The sequence below is a fragment of the Cibotium barometz genome, chromosome 39 (assembly GCF_041138505.1).
Source record: "Cibotium barometz isolate CiBa-2024 chromosome 39, ASM4113850v1, whole genome shotgun sequence".
NCBI classification, from domain to species: Eukaryota; Viridiplantae; Streptophyta; class Polypodiopsida; order Cyatheales; family Cibotiaceae; genus Cibotium; species Cibotium barometz.
In genome coordinates this window covers 47400783-47417889 of record NC_141084.1, presented here as the reverse complement: position 1 = coordinate 47417889, position 17107 = coordinate 47400783, and the positions used below count along the sequence as shown (strand labels likewise).

Here is a 17107-nt window from a genome sequence, read left to right as displayed (position 1 = left end):
TACCTAGCACTTAGGGGGTTCACCTCAAAAAAAATTAGTGTACCACATGAGTTCAACAGGAGGGGTTTTTTAATTTAGTACATTGAGAAAAATTAACAGGATTATATTAACAGGAGGGGTTTTTGAATTTAACTTTAGAAAAAAATCCGTTAGTTCATAAGTAAAGAGGTGTTGATTTATTGGGGGGAAAATTTTAGTTAAGGGTTTTTTTAAATACCTCTTGAATGCACGTGATACCTAGGGTTTTCTAGTAGTGTACCCCCCCGAGACCTAGCATAGAGAGCATTTCACGACACCCGTCTCATGAGTGGTAATAGATTTTGAGGAGGGGAAGGATCTTCTTAAGAAGCCTATAACATAGGGTAAGAAATCATATGTCAAAATATTAGCAAGGAGAGTATATAGAACATGAAATATTTTCAATAGAATGAAGCGGCCTTACCGAAGAAGATTTGTGACATTGCGGCATCACTCCATCCATAAGTTGTTTCCAAGTTCTATAGCTCGCAGTGTGGAGTACAAACATCCCTCATACAAAGGTGTGCTTGCCTCTCTATGCAAGGTTTCCTCCTCTTGTGACATTGAAGCTTGCTCAATATTATCTATGACCTCCCGTCCCCCAAAGAAGTCATTCACCATATCGTCCATGATGAGATTCTCTTCCTCCTCATGTGGCAATGGTGGAGGCACCTCATTCATGTTGGGGACGACGAGTCTCAGCCATGCTTTCCATATATGAATCCTTTCCACCGTTTGCACTCTACCCGATGTCACCGAATGTTGTGGCATGTTACTAGAACTCTCCTATGGTTCTCCTGTATGTTATCATCCTCACTTGGTCGTGCCACTACCTCATGAGATGAAGACCATATGTTTGGACATGCTCAATTGTTATACAACGTTGTTGTATATACTGGCCCTTGCATTGATCACACACACACATTGAATTTTTTCTCTCAACCATGCCCCAGATCCAACTTCCAATCCTTGATGATCACTATCGAATATCTTTAACCTGGCCAAAACTGATTTAGGGTAACACACAACAACATCCAGTATTGCAAACATAAATTTACCCAGGTTTTTGCTGCTAGACAGCTTACATTAGCGTTTTCTTGCTACACAACAGCGAAAATACGCTACCCGACCAGCAGTGAAAAGACGATGCTCAGATGCTGCTAGACAGCTTACATCAGCGTTTTCTCGCTACACAATAGCAAAAATACGCTACCCAGCAGCGAAAAGACGATGCTCAGCATTGAGCTAGCTGTGAAATTTCGCTGCTCATCAGCAGTGACCTACGAAACTATGACTCTCGCCTAAATCACCACGGACGGGTGTCAATACCTACCTACTTCCCTAGTGCTGCACATGCTAGTGCTGCACATGCAGAGCTATGCCTATAGCCCAAGTTTTCCTCATACCTCTACTCATCCCTCAAGGGCCTTCAATCAATCAAGTCTCCCTCTCCAAGGTAAGCTCTCTTCTTGCTTTCTTCCCTCTTTCATGCTTTTATGTGTTCTTCCAAGCTTTCATGGAAAGCTTGGAAATAGGGTTTAGGTGAGCTTCTCTCCCTTCCCCCTCTCTCCTTTTCTCCCTTCCCCTCTCTTTCCTCTCCCTTTCCCTAACCCTAGCCTAATGCATAGAGCTCTAATAGAGAGCTTTGATGGAGAGCTCTCCATCAAAGCTTTCTATTAAGCATTCTATGCATTATGCATAGGTTTAGGCTTAACATAAACTAGTTTTTTCATTCACTTATGCATTAAGAGTAGGGTTTAGGGCACTCACCTCTCTTTTCTCTTGTTCTTTTTGCTTATTAATGTGTTAATGAGGACTAACTTTTTTATTTATTATGGTTCTTTTTTTGTAGGCATATTCAAGTGAGCAAGGTTTTGGGCATAGCCTCTCATACGGTAAGCCCTCTTTCGTTGTGCTTCGTGCTTCTTGTCTTTATGTTTTTGCACCCTTGGGTGCCGAGGATTAGGGTTAGGTCAATAGGCTAGGGCTATGCATAGCCCTTAGAAGAATTAGAGCCATTCCATCTGGTGTAGACGATCTCAATTTTCTTCAGAAAAACAGGCACTAGAAAAAATGCGATTTTCTGCTGCTTGCATGGGCGGTTTGCTGGTTTGTCTTGATGGGCTAAAGCACAAGCTTGTGGCTATGTGTGGCTAAAGTGGTTTGGGCCAATTTTATGTATGAAGGGAGAGAGAGCTCCTCCACCAGCTGGGGGTACAGAGGCTAATTGAAAAAGAGGTAAAAAAACTTAATTATGTATTAATCCTAATTAGCTAGGTAATTAGCAAGATAATGGGCTCATAAATTTGATGGATTCTAGGCTAGGCTCTGATACCATGTTAAATTTGCAGCAATGTGATGAGCTATGGTGAATCAAATGCTAGAATCAACATCATTAGAAAAGAGATTAGATGATAATTAAGACATAATTAGTGAGCAATCAACTGATAGCTTAATGTAGGCATGGATAATCAAAAACCAGCAAATTCTCATTAGGTCAATGCCTCAATTTATAGAGTTTACATCCAAGCACCTAATCCCACTGATTTCTCCTTGATTCTCTCCACCTCTTCCCAGAATATCTCCACACCTCCTAAACCTCCTTATGCTACCCTTTATTCTCTCCACCTCTTCCCAGAATATCTCCACACCTCCTAAACCTCCTTATGCTACCCTTTATTCTCTCCCAGTAGATACTTCTCACCTTTTCACAGCTTCTCTCACATTTACATATTCTCTTTTATAGCCTCTAGCTAAGGGCTTGTTCCCGCACACACCCTATTCACTTGTATATTTCAACATATGTGTGATCATATTACATTTATGGAACATATTTCTTAATGGTGTGAGAAATTAAGTAGTAAGTTAAAATACACTAACCATTTATCTAGTTTTGAAATGTAATGATCATAGATAGTCTCCTCATCATGGTATGTTGTATGCCTTTTACTCTTCATTATTATTTTATATCTCAAATTCTAGTTTACTTATATATTCTTTGCTTACAAAGGATTGGGTGTGATGAGATTTTTAAGCATACAAGAGACATGAAAACTCCAAAAGCTCGCCATTTTCAGAAGCTCACTAAGAAAGCTCGAAAAAATATCACACCCAACTTCTTCCAAGTTAGTTTAAAGTCCATTTATTCTTTGAACAAGGTTTTCATAACCTTCATTCAAGATGTTCAAGTCCATTGTTTTTGCTATGGTTGCAATACAAGTTAATTATGAAAGTCTCTTAATCTCAAGTTGTATGTAGAACCATTTTCACTTAGCAATTTGTTGAATATGGTTTTTGAGAGTGAGTATCTTAGATGTGCTTCTTGAGCTCCCAAACATCTCACTGTATTTAGGCAACTCAATTAATGAGAAGAATGTGGGGGAGAGTTTGAGCTGGAGCTCTTTAAGTGAACTTCTTCACACGCACACACACGAGTAGAGAAGCGCATAAAAGAGAGATGTATGGTCGAGTTTCCTTATTTCTTCTTACTCTATAACTATAGCATAAAGATAAGAGTACATCTATAAGGAAAAGTACTCTATATACTATAAGGAAAAGTAGTCTACTACTAAAATACACAAGGTTCATAGTTTGAACCTCACTATATGAGCTAGCACTATAACTATACCATAGCTCTAGAAATTAAACTGGTTGTCATATAATCTATAAACCATTGGTTGGTGGCATATCAATCATAATATCACCAACCATGACAACATCATAAGTGTGGAGGTTTCATCCTCGCGTGTTATCCATATCCATACTATTTAAGCTTGATATCTCCATACTATTTAAGCTTGATATCTCCATACTTCCCCTCAAGCTTAACTCTATACCCTCCACTCCTAGTAGGAAGCTTCTTAACTTGCAAAGCTTCTTTATACTACCCAATGCCTTTTTTTGTGGAGATGCCAGCCACCTAATCCCTTATGCTGACATAAACCAAATGCACAACATCACCTACTAGAACATTATCCCTTATTAAGTGATAATGTACCTCAATGTGCTTTGTCCTAACATGATACACTAGTGTTGTCACAATAAATAACAATTGCCTTATCCATGGGCTTACCCATATCTATAAGTAGCTTCTGCAACCAAGCTACCTTAAATGTTGCCATAGTCGCACCCTTGTACTTAGTCTCTGTACTTGACAAAGTAACCATTAGCTACTTCTCTAATCTTGCTAAAACATCACCACTCCTAAAAGAGAACATAAAGTAGCTAGTGGATCTCTTGTCTAAGACACTTCTAACCCAATGTACCCATGTACCTATATCCCAACCTCATAGAGAAGTCCATAATTTACTATGAACTTTATGTACCTAAGTATCCTCCTAGCTATATCTAAATGTGCTAAATGTGGCTTCCTTGGGGCTTGCATAAACTAACTCACCAATCCAATCAAATAGCTCAACTTTGGCCTAGTCGTAATATAAATCAAACTATCTACTATGCCCCTGTACATAGTAGGGTCTCTAAGAGATCACCTATATGTGTAGACAACCTCATGTTCTGCTCCTATGGCACTAATATTGGCTTACACCCTATCATCCCATACCTAGACAACAAGACCAACCATGTCCCATAACATGCCCAAACATGTCTTTGTAAGAGCCAAATCGCCTCTATACCAAAGAAGTATCATAGCTCACCCAAATCGTTCACTTTAGACTTCTTTTGAAGAAGAATCTTCATCTTATAAATACCATCATCACTATCACCTGACAATCAAGTCATCAACATAGATTACCACTATAGCATAATCTCCCTGACAATCAAGTCATCAACATAGATGACCGCTAGCATAATCCCCCTGTCAGTCTTTCTCACATAAAATGAAAAAATAGCATTGGGTATCTAAAATAGTGACAAGATACTTCCCTATCTTTTCTCATCCATGCTCTAGGTGCTTGCTTCAAGTCATCTAATGCATTATTTAAAAATCAACATCTATAATCACACTTATACCATATGCAAACATTATAATTTTCACTAATATAGACATGCTAACATCTAATATAAGCATTTTGCGAACTCTGTTTCTCTTTGCAACCAAGTGGCACTAGTTATTGAAATCTTCTATATAACATCCCCTCAGGTTTAAACCTCACTTTGTAGACCACGCTTAATTAAACCAAGTTCTTTGCTATGTTTGGCACATGAAGCATATCGGTAAGAGAACATCGGTAAGATAGTTTATTTTTCCATCTTGCATAGACATAGGGACTTTCCCAACAACAAGTGTGCTATATCATCACTTGTTTTAACATAACTTTGTTTTTCTAAATCCCTTAATTCTTTGAACCACTCACCGTGGTGGCCGGTCCTGTGGCTAGAGGCACTCGAATCAACATACCATACATCTCTTGAAATTGTTGCATCCATAGTTGTGGAATTAAGCATATGCTACATCATAAAAAGTTACTCACTTCTATCTTCATCCTACCTACATGGTGATGCATAGTTTCCTTGTTGCAACTTTATACTTTTTATGTCATTCTGCTTTTTATAGTCCTTATTTATATGCCATGGTTTGCTATATAATAGCACTCTATGCTATTCTCACTCTGATTTCTTTACCATCCACCACAACCTTTGTGGCTTCCCCTACCTCTAGAGAAACCTCTTCCACCTATTTATGAACTGGATTCCTGTTATTGCTGTCTATGATTCTTGTTTCCATATCGGCCCACACCTTTGCCTCTAGATGAAGATGTGACTTTACCTCTACCTGTGTCTATGTAGATGGACTTTTCTTTTATATTATTGGAGAATGAAGTATTTCCAATAGTCATATCTTCACTGTTGATCAGACGGGCTATAAGGTCTTGAAAGTTCTAAATTTTCCTGAGTTTGAATAGATATTGACCATAGTCTTTTCCAATAGCATTCTCAATCTCATAGAAACATTTACAATAAATAGAAAGGAGAATAGATAGGAGAGAGGAAGAGAGAAGAGGGAAGTGGGGGGAGATTAGGTAAGAGAGGAGTGGGGGGAGATTAGGTAAGAGAGAAGAGAGGAGTGGGGGGAGATTAGGTAAGAGAGAGCAAGATTCAAGAGGGATGATTGCTTGCTTTCTTATGGAGGAAGGGGAAGAGGGAAGAGGCGAAGGAAGAGGGAAGATTGCTTGCTTACTTGTGGAGGAAGGGAAAGAGGCAAGATTGCTTGCTTGCTTGTGGATAAAGAGGGAAGAGGGGAATGAGAGTGAGTAGATAGGAGGGAAAGAGCAAATAAGTGATTGATTAGAGATGATTCCTTGCATGAAAAGTGGGGCTTTCATCAAGAAGGGGAGTAATGGAGTGGTTGTACATGCAGTTAAGGGAGTGATTGTACCTATAGTTAAGGGAGTGAGTTGTACATGATGTGTGCTATGCATCAACATTAAATCCTAGTTTTTCCAATTATAAACATGGTTATACACATGTGTATAACTATACATAGTGCAGCTAAATCATGGATGACCATGATTTAGCAGCCGCATGTATAACCGCATGCATAAATGCATGTATGAATGCATTTATGTATAACCGTGTTCTTATCAACAAGATGACAAGCACTTCTCTTAGTTCCTTCTCTCTCTAAATTATACAGTTAAGTTTCACAGATATAACACACACGCACCCTCCCCCCCAATTCTCTTGTAGTGTATAGTAATGCTTACCCCCATGAAAGAAGTTTGTGTCCCTATAATAATGAGGTCAATGTCTCCTCCTTGATGACAATATGAGGACCAAAAATAGGTTTCTATGTTACAATGATGGTCTAGATTGTGTGCTGCACCAAGCTTTTTATGTGTGCAATCGTTAACATACATCCAAACTAGCTTGCAAACTTACTAGATTTGTGAAGATCTCTCTTATTCTAAGTGATATATTATGTCTTATCAAGATTCAAACGTGAGTCATTCCCTTACAATGATGTACCCTTATCCACTTTGGGCTACATGTTTTTGTTACACTTTCTACTCAAGTTGAAAAAATAAAATTAAAATAAATTCACCCAATAATTTTGCATAATCAAATTTTACACAAGGAGAAGCTACACCAAAGCTCTCATATGCACCATGAGTGCTTACTATAAATAAAATAAAACTGACTCGATAACTATGCATGATCAAATTTTACACAAGTAGAAGCTAACCAAAGTTCTCATGTTACATAAGTAGAAGCTACATATGCACCATCAGTACACAAAAAAAAAAATTTACAAATATCTACCAAACTTCTCATATGCACCATTAATACACAAGAAGCAAATATATGTATATATCTTGTATGTGTGTGTGTGTGTGTGTGTGTCGTCTCAAAATTCTGTTCAATACACAAAAAACAAATAATTACAAATATCTACCAAACTTCTCATATGCACCATTAATACACAACAAGAAAATATTTGCATATCTTACACACACACACACACACACACACATTGTGTGTGTGTGTGTGTGTGTGTATATATATATATATATATATATATATATATATATATCAAAATTTTATTTGATACACAAAAAACAAATAATTACAAACATGTGGCAAACTTCTCATATTCACCCTCAATACACAAAAAAAAACAAATATATGTAAATATCTTAAAATTTCATTTTCCTTCTTGACCTAATGGGCTTTGATTACAACATGTATAGGCTAGGATGCATAGCCCCGCTTTTAGCATGGAAACTATGTTATGTAGATAGACTGAAGACAAACAAAATGTGGGGAAGACCTTCGTTGTCATACATACAGATTTCATGAGGGTCAAATCTGAATTCTCAGCTATTCAAAGAGCCATCTAAACATAAAGATATACATTGTGATTTACAGCAGCGCTAGCCTATTGATCCCATAATTTTGTAGGCCACAAGCTTTAGCGTGTTAGACCAGTAGTCCTCATTATTGTCACTCAAGTGCATGATTGCAGGAGTCCTCATTATTGTCCCTCAAGTGCATGATTGAGGGCTAATGGATGGGTCTAAGGAGCCAATACATGTATTGAGGAGTTCCGACAGGAAACTATCGATTTCACTGCTTTCGGGAGGGCTAAAAGCACAGCTAGAGAAACTATCGATTTCACTGCTTTCCGGAGGAGTAAAAGCACAGCTAGAGAAACTATGGTATCCAGTATGGGTTATATCCTTACACGGCGCAGTCTCGTGTGTTGTGGCCGTGAGGTTGGGATTTGTCTCTATGGCTTGATCAAGCGGCCCGGAGCACCATGAAATTACGCCCAGATCCATATGATCCAATGCGTCGGCAACGCCTTGATCATCTGCGTTACTGTGATCTGTTGCAGCGGCTGTACTGAAGGGCTGCCGGCTGGTTGTAGCACATTGATTGTGCAAAGCCTGTTCCCAATCTCTCAATGTGAAGCAGTTCTGTACTGCTCTTTGCGAGATGCTATTGCTATGGTCTTGAGAGGCTGATCGACGTTGAAACAGCCTGTGAGGGAGTGCAGCAGTCTGCTTATGAGGACCTCTTGCCAACCTGGCCTCGGCTTCTAGCCTGGTGATCTCCCACTGGGCCATGTGGCCGACTCTGGATGCCTCGATATTGGGACGAGGCTTACAGGGCGGCTTAACCAGCTTAATAGGCGAATGCGTAGTCGCGGCCGGATTGATTCCCATCGTCGACAACCGTTTCGCTAGCTGCGTGTTCCAGTGGTTCTTGATGTCGTTGTCCGTCCTGCCGGGGAGGTGAGTGGCGATGCTCGCCCACCTGCATAATTGCAGTACAACTGCGGTATTCAATGACAGTTTCATGAAATCGCAGCAGTAATTCTAAGGTATTTTGCACTAAGCATAGAAAAACTAAGGAGGGCCGCTGATTAACAGAAGTAGTAGTGTTTCTTCTTACTTGTTGCCCATCAAGGCGTGCAGTTGTATGATCTTGCTTTCCTCCTCCGGCGAGAAGTTGCCACGCTTGATGTTGGGACGAAGGTAATTGATCCACCTCAGCCGGCAACTCTTGCCGCACCTCAGAAGCCCTATTATGCAAAAAATTACGAATTTAGACGCGAGTTAAGGGGGATGATAGGAAGTTTAATATCGAGAATTATGATTTAGCCGTGCCACCAGCTCGTTGGGGGAGGTTTCGCCAGCTGCCGTGGCCATTGGTTTTTTGCATGAATGCGATGAGCTTCTCGTCTTCTTCGACAGTCCACGCACCCTTGTTCAGGCCAACCTTGTTGCAGCACGGTGCACGTCCCATGATACAAGACGATTTGTATATGTATAGGATTGTGATGAGGCTGCGCCAGCCCAAGATGTGTGATATTGCGCCCCGGGGGGGGGGGGGGGGGGGGCGGGGGCGGGGGCGGGGCTCTGTGTGTGTAACTGAGAGAGAGAGAGAGAGAGTGTGTGTGTGAGAGAGAGAGACAGAGGACCCGCCCGCGCTTGCAAGCACATTATGCACGCTAATTTTATACAGAGCAATCAAGGTTCAGCCGCGCAGCTGCTTTCCGCCCACGGTCCCCACATGACCTTCCAAGGTCTCACGTTCATACCTTTTTTCTCCGTTGCTGTACCTTTGAACTATCCAAAAGCTTCTTTCGAGCAATCAAAAAATAAGGACAACTCTTCAATCCAACTCTTTTTTAGAGTTGATGTACTGTATAATTAAGAGAAGGGATGTAGGATGACTTTTTGTAAAGGGCAGCTTTTGTTACTATTAATATAAAGTGGCACAAATGATCGGTACAACTTTATTTCCAAAACCAATTGAACAATGCTCAATAAAACCTTTCAATTCAATCATTGGGTTCAGGGGCATGTGGTCCTTGAAGTGGGGAACTGCTGGTACAGTGGCACTCGTCACACCATTTGACAATTGACAAACAATGTGTTTCCATGGTGCTTTAAATTCACAACAACCGTCCTTATTTGGAAGAGAATTTAATGAGGGCAAGATAAAAACGTCCACAGCTCTTATGGTTGCAAGCTCAATGATAGGATATTTGAACTAATAGATTGCAGTTGGTTTCCAACCATGTTGATTTTTACTTCCTGTAAAAATTAGCCCAAAATGTATACCAAAGTTCAATATTTCAAGATGGCCTTTACATACAATTTGAAAGCTATAATTGTGTGGATTTATACATGAATGAAGAGTGAAGACTCTAAAAGCATTGTCATAAGCAAAATCCATTAAGATTAACAAGTTCTGCACCCATGCGGTGCTACTGCTACAGCACTACCCCTACCCATGCATAGTCTGCGCCAGCCTTACACTTTTGCCATGTGGCTAGAGAGAGGAGATACAGCTTTCTGCCACATGGCTATAGCTCTCGATATAGTGTGAGTTAGAGATGTCGCAAAATTTAATTGAGCAACTCAAACCCAATTTTCTCTTATTGATATACTAGTCAAATACATGTGTGTATAGTTCCTATAGTCTTTGGAGATTACCCTCACTAGTCAAAAGGGAGGGTGGGAAGGTTGTGGGGCTGGAGTGGCTCTTGTGGGTAGTCAAAAGAGTGCTCTTTAGTCTATAATCTAATTATGGTAATGTAAACATCAAAGTTACTCGTCCAAGCTTCAAATTTTAAAGGTTTCCCTACCTTTCAAGCGATTGTTTATACATTCAAAGAGAATTGAAAAGTTTTTTTTTAAAAAAAGTCACGACTTAACCATCTTTTTACAGAGACATGTCTAACCAAAGGGCTTTTAGCTATTCTCACACAATAATAAATATATACATATGAATATACCTATAATATAGGTATATATATATAAATATATGTATATGTATACGTATATGTATGAATATATGTATATAGATATTATATATTTATATGGTTATGTATGAATATGTCTATGTATGCATACACACACATACATATACATACATATACACATATACATAAATATATGTATGAATGTAGGTATATTTGTATATGTGTATAAGTAAGTATGTATATATATGTATGTATGTATGTATGTATGTATGTATGTATGTATATAGTTACCAAGAAAACATTGCACTAATATAATGGTACTTGTAGGGAAGAAATAATAATCTTACCCATCCCCCCATGTTTGGAAGAGGAGAATGAAACATAAAAGAGGTCAATGAATTAGGTAACAGGCACAAGAGCAACCATAATTCTACTTGCTCAACTCTTTAGTGTAAGAAGAAACAATGATTGTTATCTCCCTATTTTCTAGTATTTTAAGAGGGTCTAGCAAAACGGGTGGGATTTTTGAAAAACCCACTACTCCTTGGTGTGACCCCATCATTAAGGGGTTAACAGGTTATCATCTCTTCGCCCTCTCTTGGTGGCAAGGATGATGTTTGACGACCTAGGGCACCCTTCCAAATGACAGGAATAGTAGAAGTAGTTTCCATTTTTTCATATTTTACCTTATTTTTTGACGACAGCCACTCAAAATATAAGTGACTATATTTTATGGGTAAAATACCCAAAACGGGCATGACGTGCCCATTAAAATACAACGTTACTTGGTGTGATGAGGCTTTAACTTGCATGACTCACAATTGACTATAACAATACGCCGATCCTTCCTAGCTCTGCAAGACAAACAAAAACCTTTTACCTGTACGACATGAACTCCAAACTATCAATACACGGAGATATGAACTTGACTTCGGGCTCGGGTGGTTCACTAAAAAATATATAAGTCTACTATGTGCGATCATTAGGAGAGGTTTTTCTAACCAAGATTCTGATTTTTTTTTACAAAAATCGAAGTTTAGATAAGGGGGTTTTAAATGGCATTTTGAAAAAAAAACCTGTAAGTTTATTAAAAAAAGAATCATTTTATTAGATCAAAATTCACACAAAAGGGTATTTTTTAATTCACACTTGAGCTGGCTCAAATTTTGAGAATTACTTCTCAAAATGATAGGGGGAGGAAAAAACCTTCACAAAATGGTGTTTCCAGTTTTAGTTATATTATTCAAAGAAAGCAAGGAGAAAATGATTGTTCAAAAGAAGAAAGGAGAAAGTGAAGGAGAATATTATTTTTGAAGGGTGGTGCATTCCAAGCAACCATAGTTAAATATGATTCATTTTGAAGGGTGGTAAAACAGTGAAGCAAGAGTCAGCCAGCCAGGGTTTAGCAAAAGATGGGTTCTCTTTATTCTGGGAGCGTGCTCAACTTTTAAAAAATCCGTCTCATCTTGGGAGGAGAAGGAAAAATGCTTCCTCTCAAATTTTTAAAAAATAGTATTAATTTGATGAAAGTATGGGAAAAATACTTGGTAAAAATTGTATTTTCCTCTTCAACCCATGATTCATGTGAGGCGTATTTAACCATGTAGCACTTTGTGGGCACCGCGAGCTGCTACGTGTAAAAGATTTCAAGTCAACTTTATTATTGTCGTCTATGGTGACACCTGTCCTTGTACGACACATTTGACCACGACAACAGACTAGAAAACAATTTCCAACGGTCGGAGATTGGGAGCACGACACATTTGACCACTTTGTGGGCACCCAACCATGTGCGAGAGCTGCTACGTGTAAAAGATTTCAAGTCAACTTTATTATTGTCCCCTATTGTGACACCTGTCCTTGTACTACAGACTACGACGACATTCAGTCACGCCAGCTGGGTGATCACGTGGGCCTTCATCGTCACGCATTCCTTCCTAACCGTGTGCCGTTTAGTCTTTTCTTCTTCTAACACCACTTGCCCACTTCAATCATCCTAACATAATCTTGGAATCCTGGGTATGTAAAATCTTTGCACTCGTTCATTTCTGGTGTTGGGAAGGTGGAGTAATCCACCGGCTCACACAAACAGCCCCCCGCCACCGCCGTGTAGCTCACTTGCATCCCACCTCGGCCCTCATAATGAGACTACACGGGCCATGGGAGAACCCCTTTACTAACTTCTAAGTTTTTTTTTTCTTTCCTTTAATTTGTGCACATTGGGTAATGGGTTTTTTATAAAACATTATCAATAATTTGAAAAAAATCATTATATTCCTAAGGTTATTTTATTCAATGGAGTTAACCAAATTAACTTTATTGTAACACACCATGGAATATCATCTAGCATAAAAAGCTGATGATGAAGTTTTAAAGTTGTGTTACAAAATTTGGTTATCTTTGAACCTAATGCAACATCTATCCCCATATCTCTACTTGAAAACTCTAGCTTGTGTTTTTCCATAATGAACTCACCAAGAATTAAACATTTAATCTCATGAACAAATAATCTCAATACACACACACACACACACACACACACACATTAACAAGTTATGTAATCAAAGAGGCATCTCAGTAACCTTTAAAAAATATATATGTGAGTCTTTTTTAAGGCATTGTCTAAATGCTAGCCCCATGCATGGAGGGTTGGATGTGCAAGCCAATAATAGTTATAAGCATCAAAAGACCAAGCATGCCTAACCCTCCAAACTCCACCACTCCACTCATATACTAACTTATTGGGAACCACCCGATTAGACTCCTCCTTTTTGGACCATCCTTATCACGTGAACTTTAATACTCCACTCTTGCTTTGGTAGTGGTGATGAGGACCTATAACGGACTCTTCATCTTGAACATACTCTATCAACACCAAGATGCATAAATGTTCATTGTCCTTAACCTTCATGATCATTTTTCTATTTGCTTTTAATTATCAACCATTTTAATAGCAACCTTGATATAATTTTTAGTTTCCACTTGGAATTTGAAAAGAGAGGGAGACCTTAGCAACACCATTAAGAGGGAGCCCCTTTCTTGAGCACCATTGAGGGACATTGAAGAGCTTGAATCTTACCTCTAGTGGCATTGTTTTGATCTTACCTCTAGTGGCATTAATGAAGCTCTAGTAGATTATTGCTTGACACATTGAAGATGCCTTTTGTATGCATGGTGGTTACTACATACTGAATAAAACTCATAAAATTCTTAGGCATTGAAAATGTCTTTTGCATCATGCATCAATTTTATCATGATTAACTAGATACTAAATAAAACTCATAAAATTATCTCATGCATAATTCACTCCTCAATGATGCTCATTTCAATGCTAAATACAAAAATAATTTTTGAACTTGCATTTAATTCCAAAGAGGAATAAAAGGATGTGACCATGCAGTATGATTTTTCTCTCCATGACAATAATTTCCCTTGGATTTCTTGGTTATGAAGATTGAGCATGGTCAAGGAAACATTTATGCCTAAAATGTTTTCTAATTAAATGAGATTTTTTCCTAAATGATATAGGTATTTTGAGTTCTTGATTCATCAGACTCTATTGAATATGGTGTAACCATGATGTACGATAGTTTTTTCCCCACGTCAATAACTTTGTCATAATGGAGAAGGACTTATCAAATCAATTTTGTTGTGAAAGAAATAAATCTTTTTTCAAATCTTTAAAAGTACACTTTTATGTCATGTTATAGTACCTAAGGAGTGTTAAGTGCAAGGATGTTGTAAAAGATACATGTCCTATCATATTTAAAGAACTTGAAAAAGAAGGAAAAAGGTCTCATAAACACCAATGGCATTCTTAAAGGAGGAAGCATTAAAAAAGGCAATTAGAAACCTAAACTTTACCAAATTTTAGTGTCAAAGAATTTTCTAGAAACACAAAGAGAGCAAAGACTTGAGTGGTCAAAGTGCACATATACCTAGGGGATGGACTTAACCAAAGTTTTTTTAAGAGATTGACTACACTCCCAAAGTAGGAAATAAAGGCAAATGATCAGGGAGGCCATTCTATAAAAATCCATTAGCATGTGCATATGCATGCCAACATGTGATTTTACATTGTTTAACACAATTCACCCCCATTTTGTAACTACACATGTTATGATTTTATATTGAAAACCCCATCTATAAATTTAAATAAAAGAAATATTCACCTAATCCCCCTTGCATGCACATGGTACGTAAGTCCCCTTATTAAAGAAAACCATGTCTGTGCACTTAGGTGTTATATTTCGTATGTATAAAGTTTCCCCCCTTGCATGCACATGGTATGTATTTATGTAATCCCCCTTGCATGAACATGGTACGTAAGTCCCCTAATTAAAGAAAAACATGTCTGTCCACTTAGGTGTTATGTTACATATGTATAAAGTTTCCCCCCCTTCGCCGCCCAACTCATAGTGGGTACCACATCCCATCCAATTAGTATATCTCAAGATCAAGGTACAACAACCAATAACCATGTAGAGGAGCAAATAATGTCATAATCCAAATAAATGAATACAAAAACCTTTATTTCAATTGATCAACAAGGTGCCACAAAGTCAAGCCATTCACCACAAAGGGCAGAGTTTTCAAAAGGTGCTCATAAATTTGATGGTTTAACATCATGATTGTGGATGTGGTTGTGTCTAGAGAATTTTAACATCAACATTCAACTATATGAGATGATGTTATAAAGCTATGATATAACTCCAGTAAACCAAAGTGGTTTGTCATATAGCTTGTAAACCATTGGCAGTTATACCAACTACAATCTCACCAACCATGCCAGTGTTATAAGTGTGGAGGTGTCATCCTAACATGCCATCAATATCCTCACTAGCTAAGCGTGGTATCTCAACACTCCCCTTCGAGTTCAACTCCATACCTTTTACTCTAACTAATCTTCTCAACCTCTGAAGCTTCTCTGTACCCAATGCCTTTGTTGAGATATCAACCATCTCATCTACTGTGCTGACATAAACCATTCACATCACCTTCTAGAAACTTTTTGAACATTATCCCCACAAAATGATAATGCACCTTGATGTGCTTTGTCCTAACTTGATACACTAGGTTATTTGCCAATTGATGTGGCCAACTATATTTTGCTCATGTTGTCACAAAAAACAACAATTGCCTTACCCATGGGCTGACCCATATCTGTAAGTACTAAGCAGCTTCTATAACCAAGCTACCTCACGTGTTGCCAATAGCAACTCCCCTCCTATACTTAGTGTACTACTCGACAAAGGGTTGACTACTTCTTGCTACTCTAGCTAATAGAAACACTCCCAAACAAGACCATAAAGGCACTAGTATATCTCCAGTCTAAGAAACTATTATCCTAATTTGTGTATACCCATGTATCTATCCAGCCTCATAAAAAAGCCCATAGTGTATTGTGTACTTTATGTACCTGAGCATAATGTATTGTGTACTTTATGTACTTAAGAATAATGTGTTGTGTACTTTATATACATAAGAATCCCCCTAGCCGCATTTAAATGTGGCTTTCTCGGGGGCCTACATAAACTAGCTCATCAATCTAGCCGAATAGCTCAAATTTAGCCTAGTGGTAGTCATGTAAATCAAACTACTACGATGCGCATATACATATTAGGGTCCTCCAAGAGATCACCTATATCTGTAGACAACCTTGTGTTGGCACACTAGCCAAAAGGGTGGGTGGGAAGGTTGGGGGGGTGAGGGGGTGGCTCTCGTTGGTGGGTAGCCAAAAGAGTGCTCTTTAGTCTATAATCTAATTATGTAATGTAAACATCAAAGTTACCCATCCAAGCTTAAAATTTTAAAGGTTTCCAAGAGAATTGAAAAGTTTTTTTTAAAAAAAAAGTTATGGCTTAACCATCTTTTTACATGGAAACGCTTGGAGCTTTAGCTATTCTGACACAATAATAAATTGGGCCATTGTCCCTACTAACTATACCCTCTATCCTTGACATACCTTGAATAGTTAGATGATGTACATAAAGTTTAGGTTAAATGACTAGATCCAAACTTCTAGAGGTCGAATAACTAATCGAGGCCCATTAGCCTGAAGTTTAATCTCTAGTTGATTTTGGATTCTCTAATTGAAAAGTGGAGTTCAAAAAATAATAGAATTCATAATTACAGCTTGATTAAGATAAGTTTAACAATGACACACCGATGGAAAATGCATAATCATTCTCATTGCTAATCAAGCTCCAAGAACAACCTTGAATAGCTCCACAGGAACATTAGTGACTCACAGTTTTTGCACTCCATTCCACAATTCATGTGCTTAGCACACAACATGTGGTTAGCACTTTTCGTGGGTGTCATGATGACATCTAAATCTTCACCCATTTACTAATAACTTGTAACAATTGATTTCTTTCGATCAACACCATACAATTTGGCATAATGCCATTG

The 17107-nt window shown here is 38.3% G+C and overlaps 1 protein-coding gene across 1 annotated transcript; it reads right to left on the bottom strand.

The window, feature by feature from the left end:
• Positions 1-7637: 7637 nt before the first annotated feature.
• On the bottom strand, positions 7638-9315 carry LOC147616171 (transcription factor MYB16-like). Its single transcript, XM_086778099.1, has 3 exons — positions 9093-9315; positions 8875-9004; positions 7638-8736 (listed from the first exon to the last, which is right to left on the bottom strand). Exons 1-3 carry the CDS (start codon positions 9226-9228, stop codon positions 7962-7964), a joined length of 1041 nt encoding a protein of 346 aa, XP_086634225.1. The 5' UTR covers positions 9229-9315; the 3' UTR covers positions 7638-7961.
• Positions 9316-17107: the final 7792 nt, after the last annotated feature.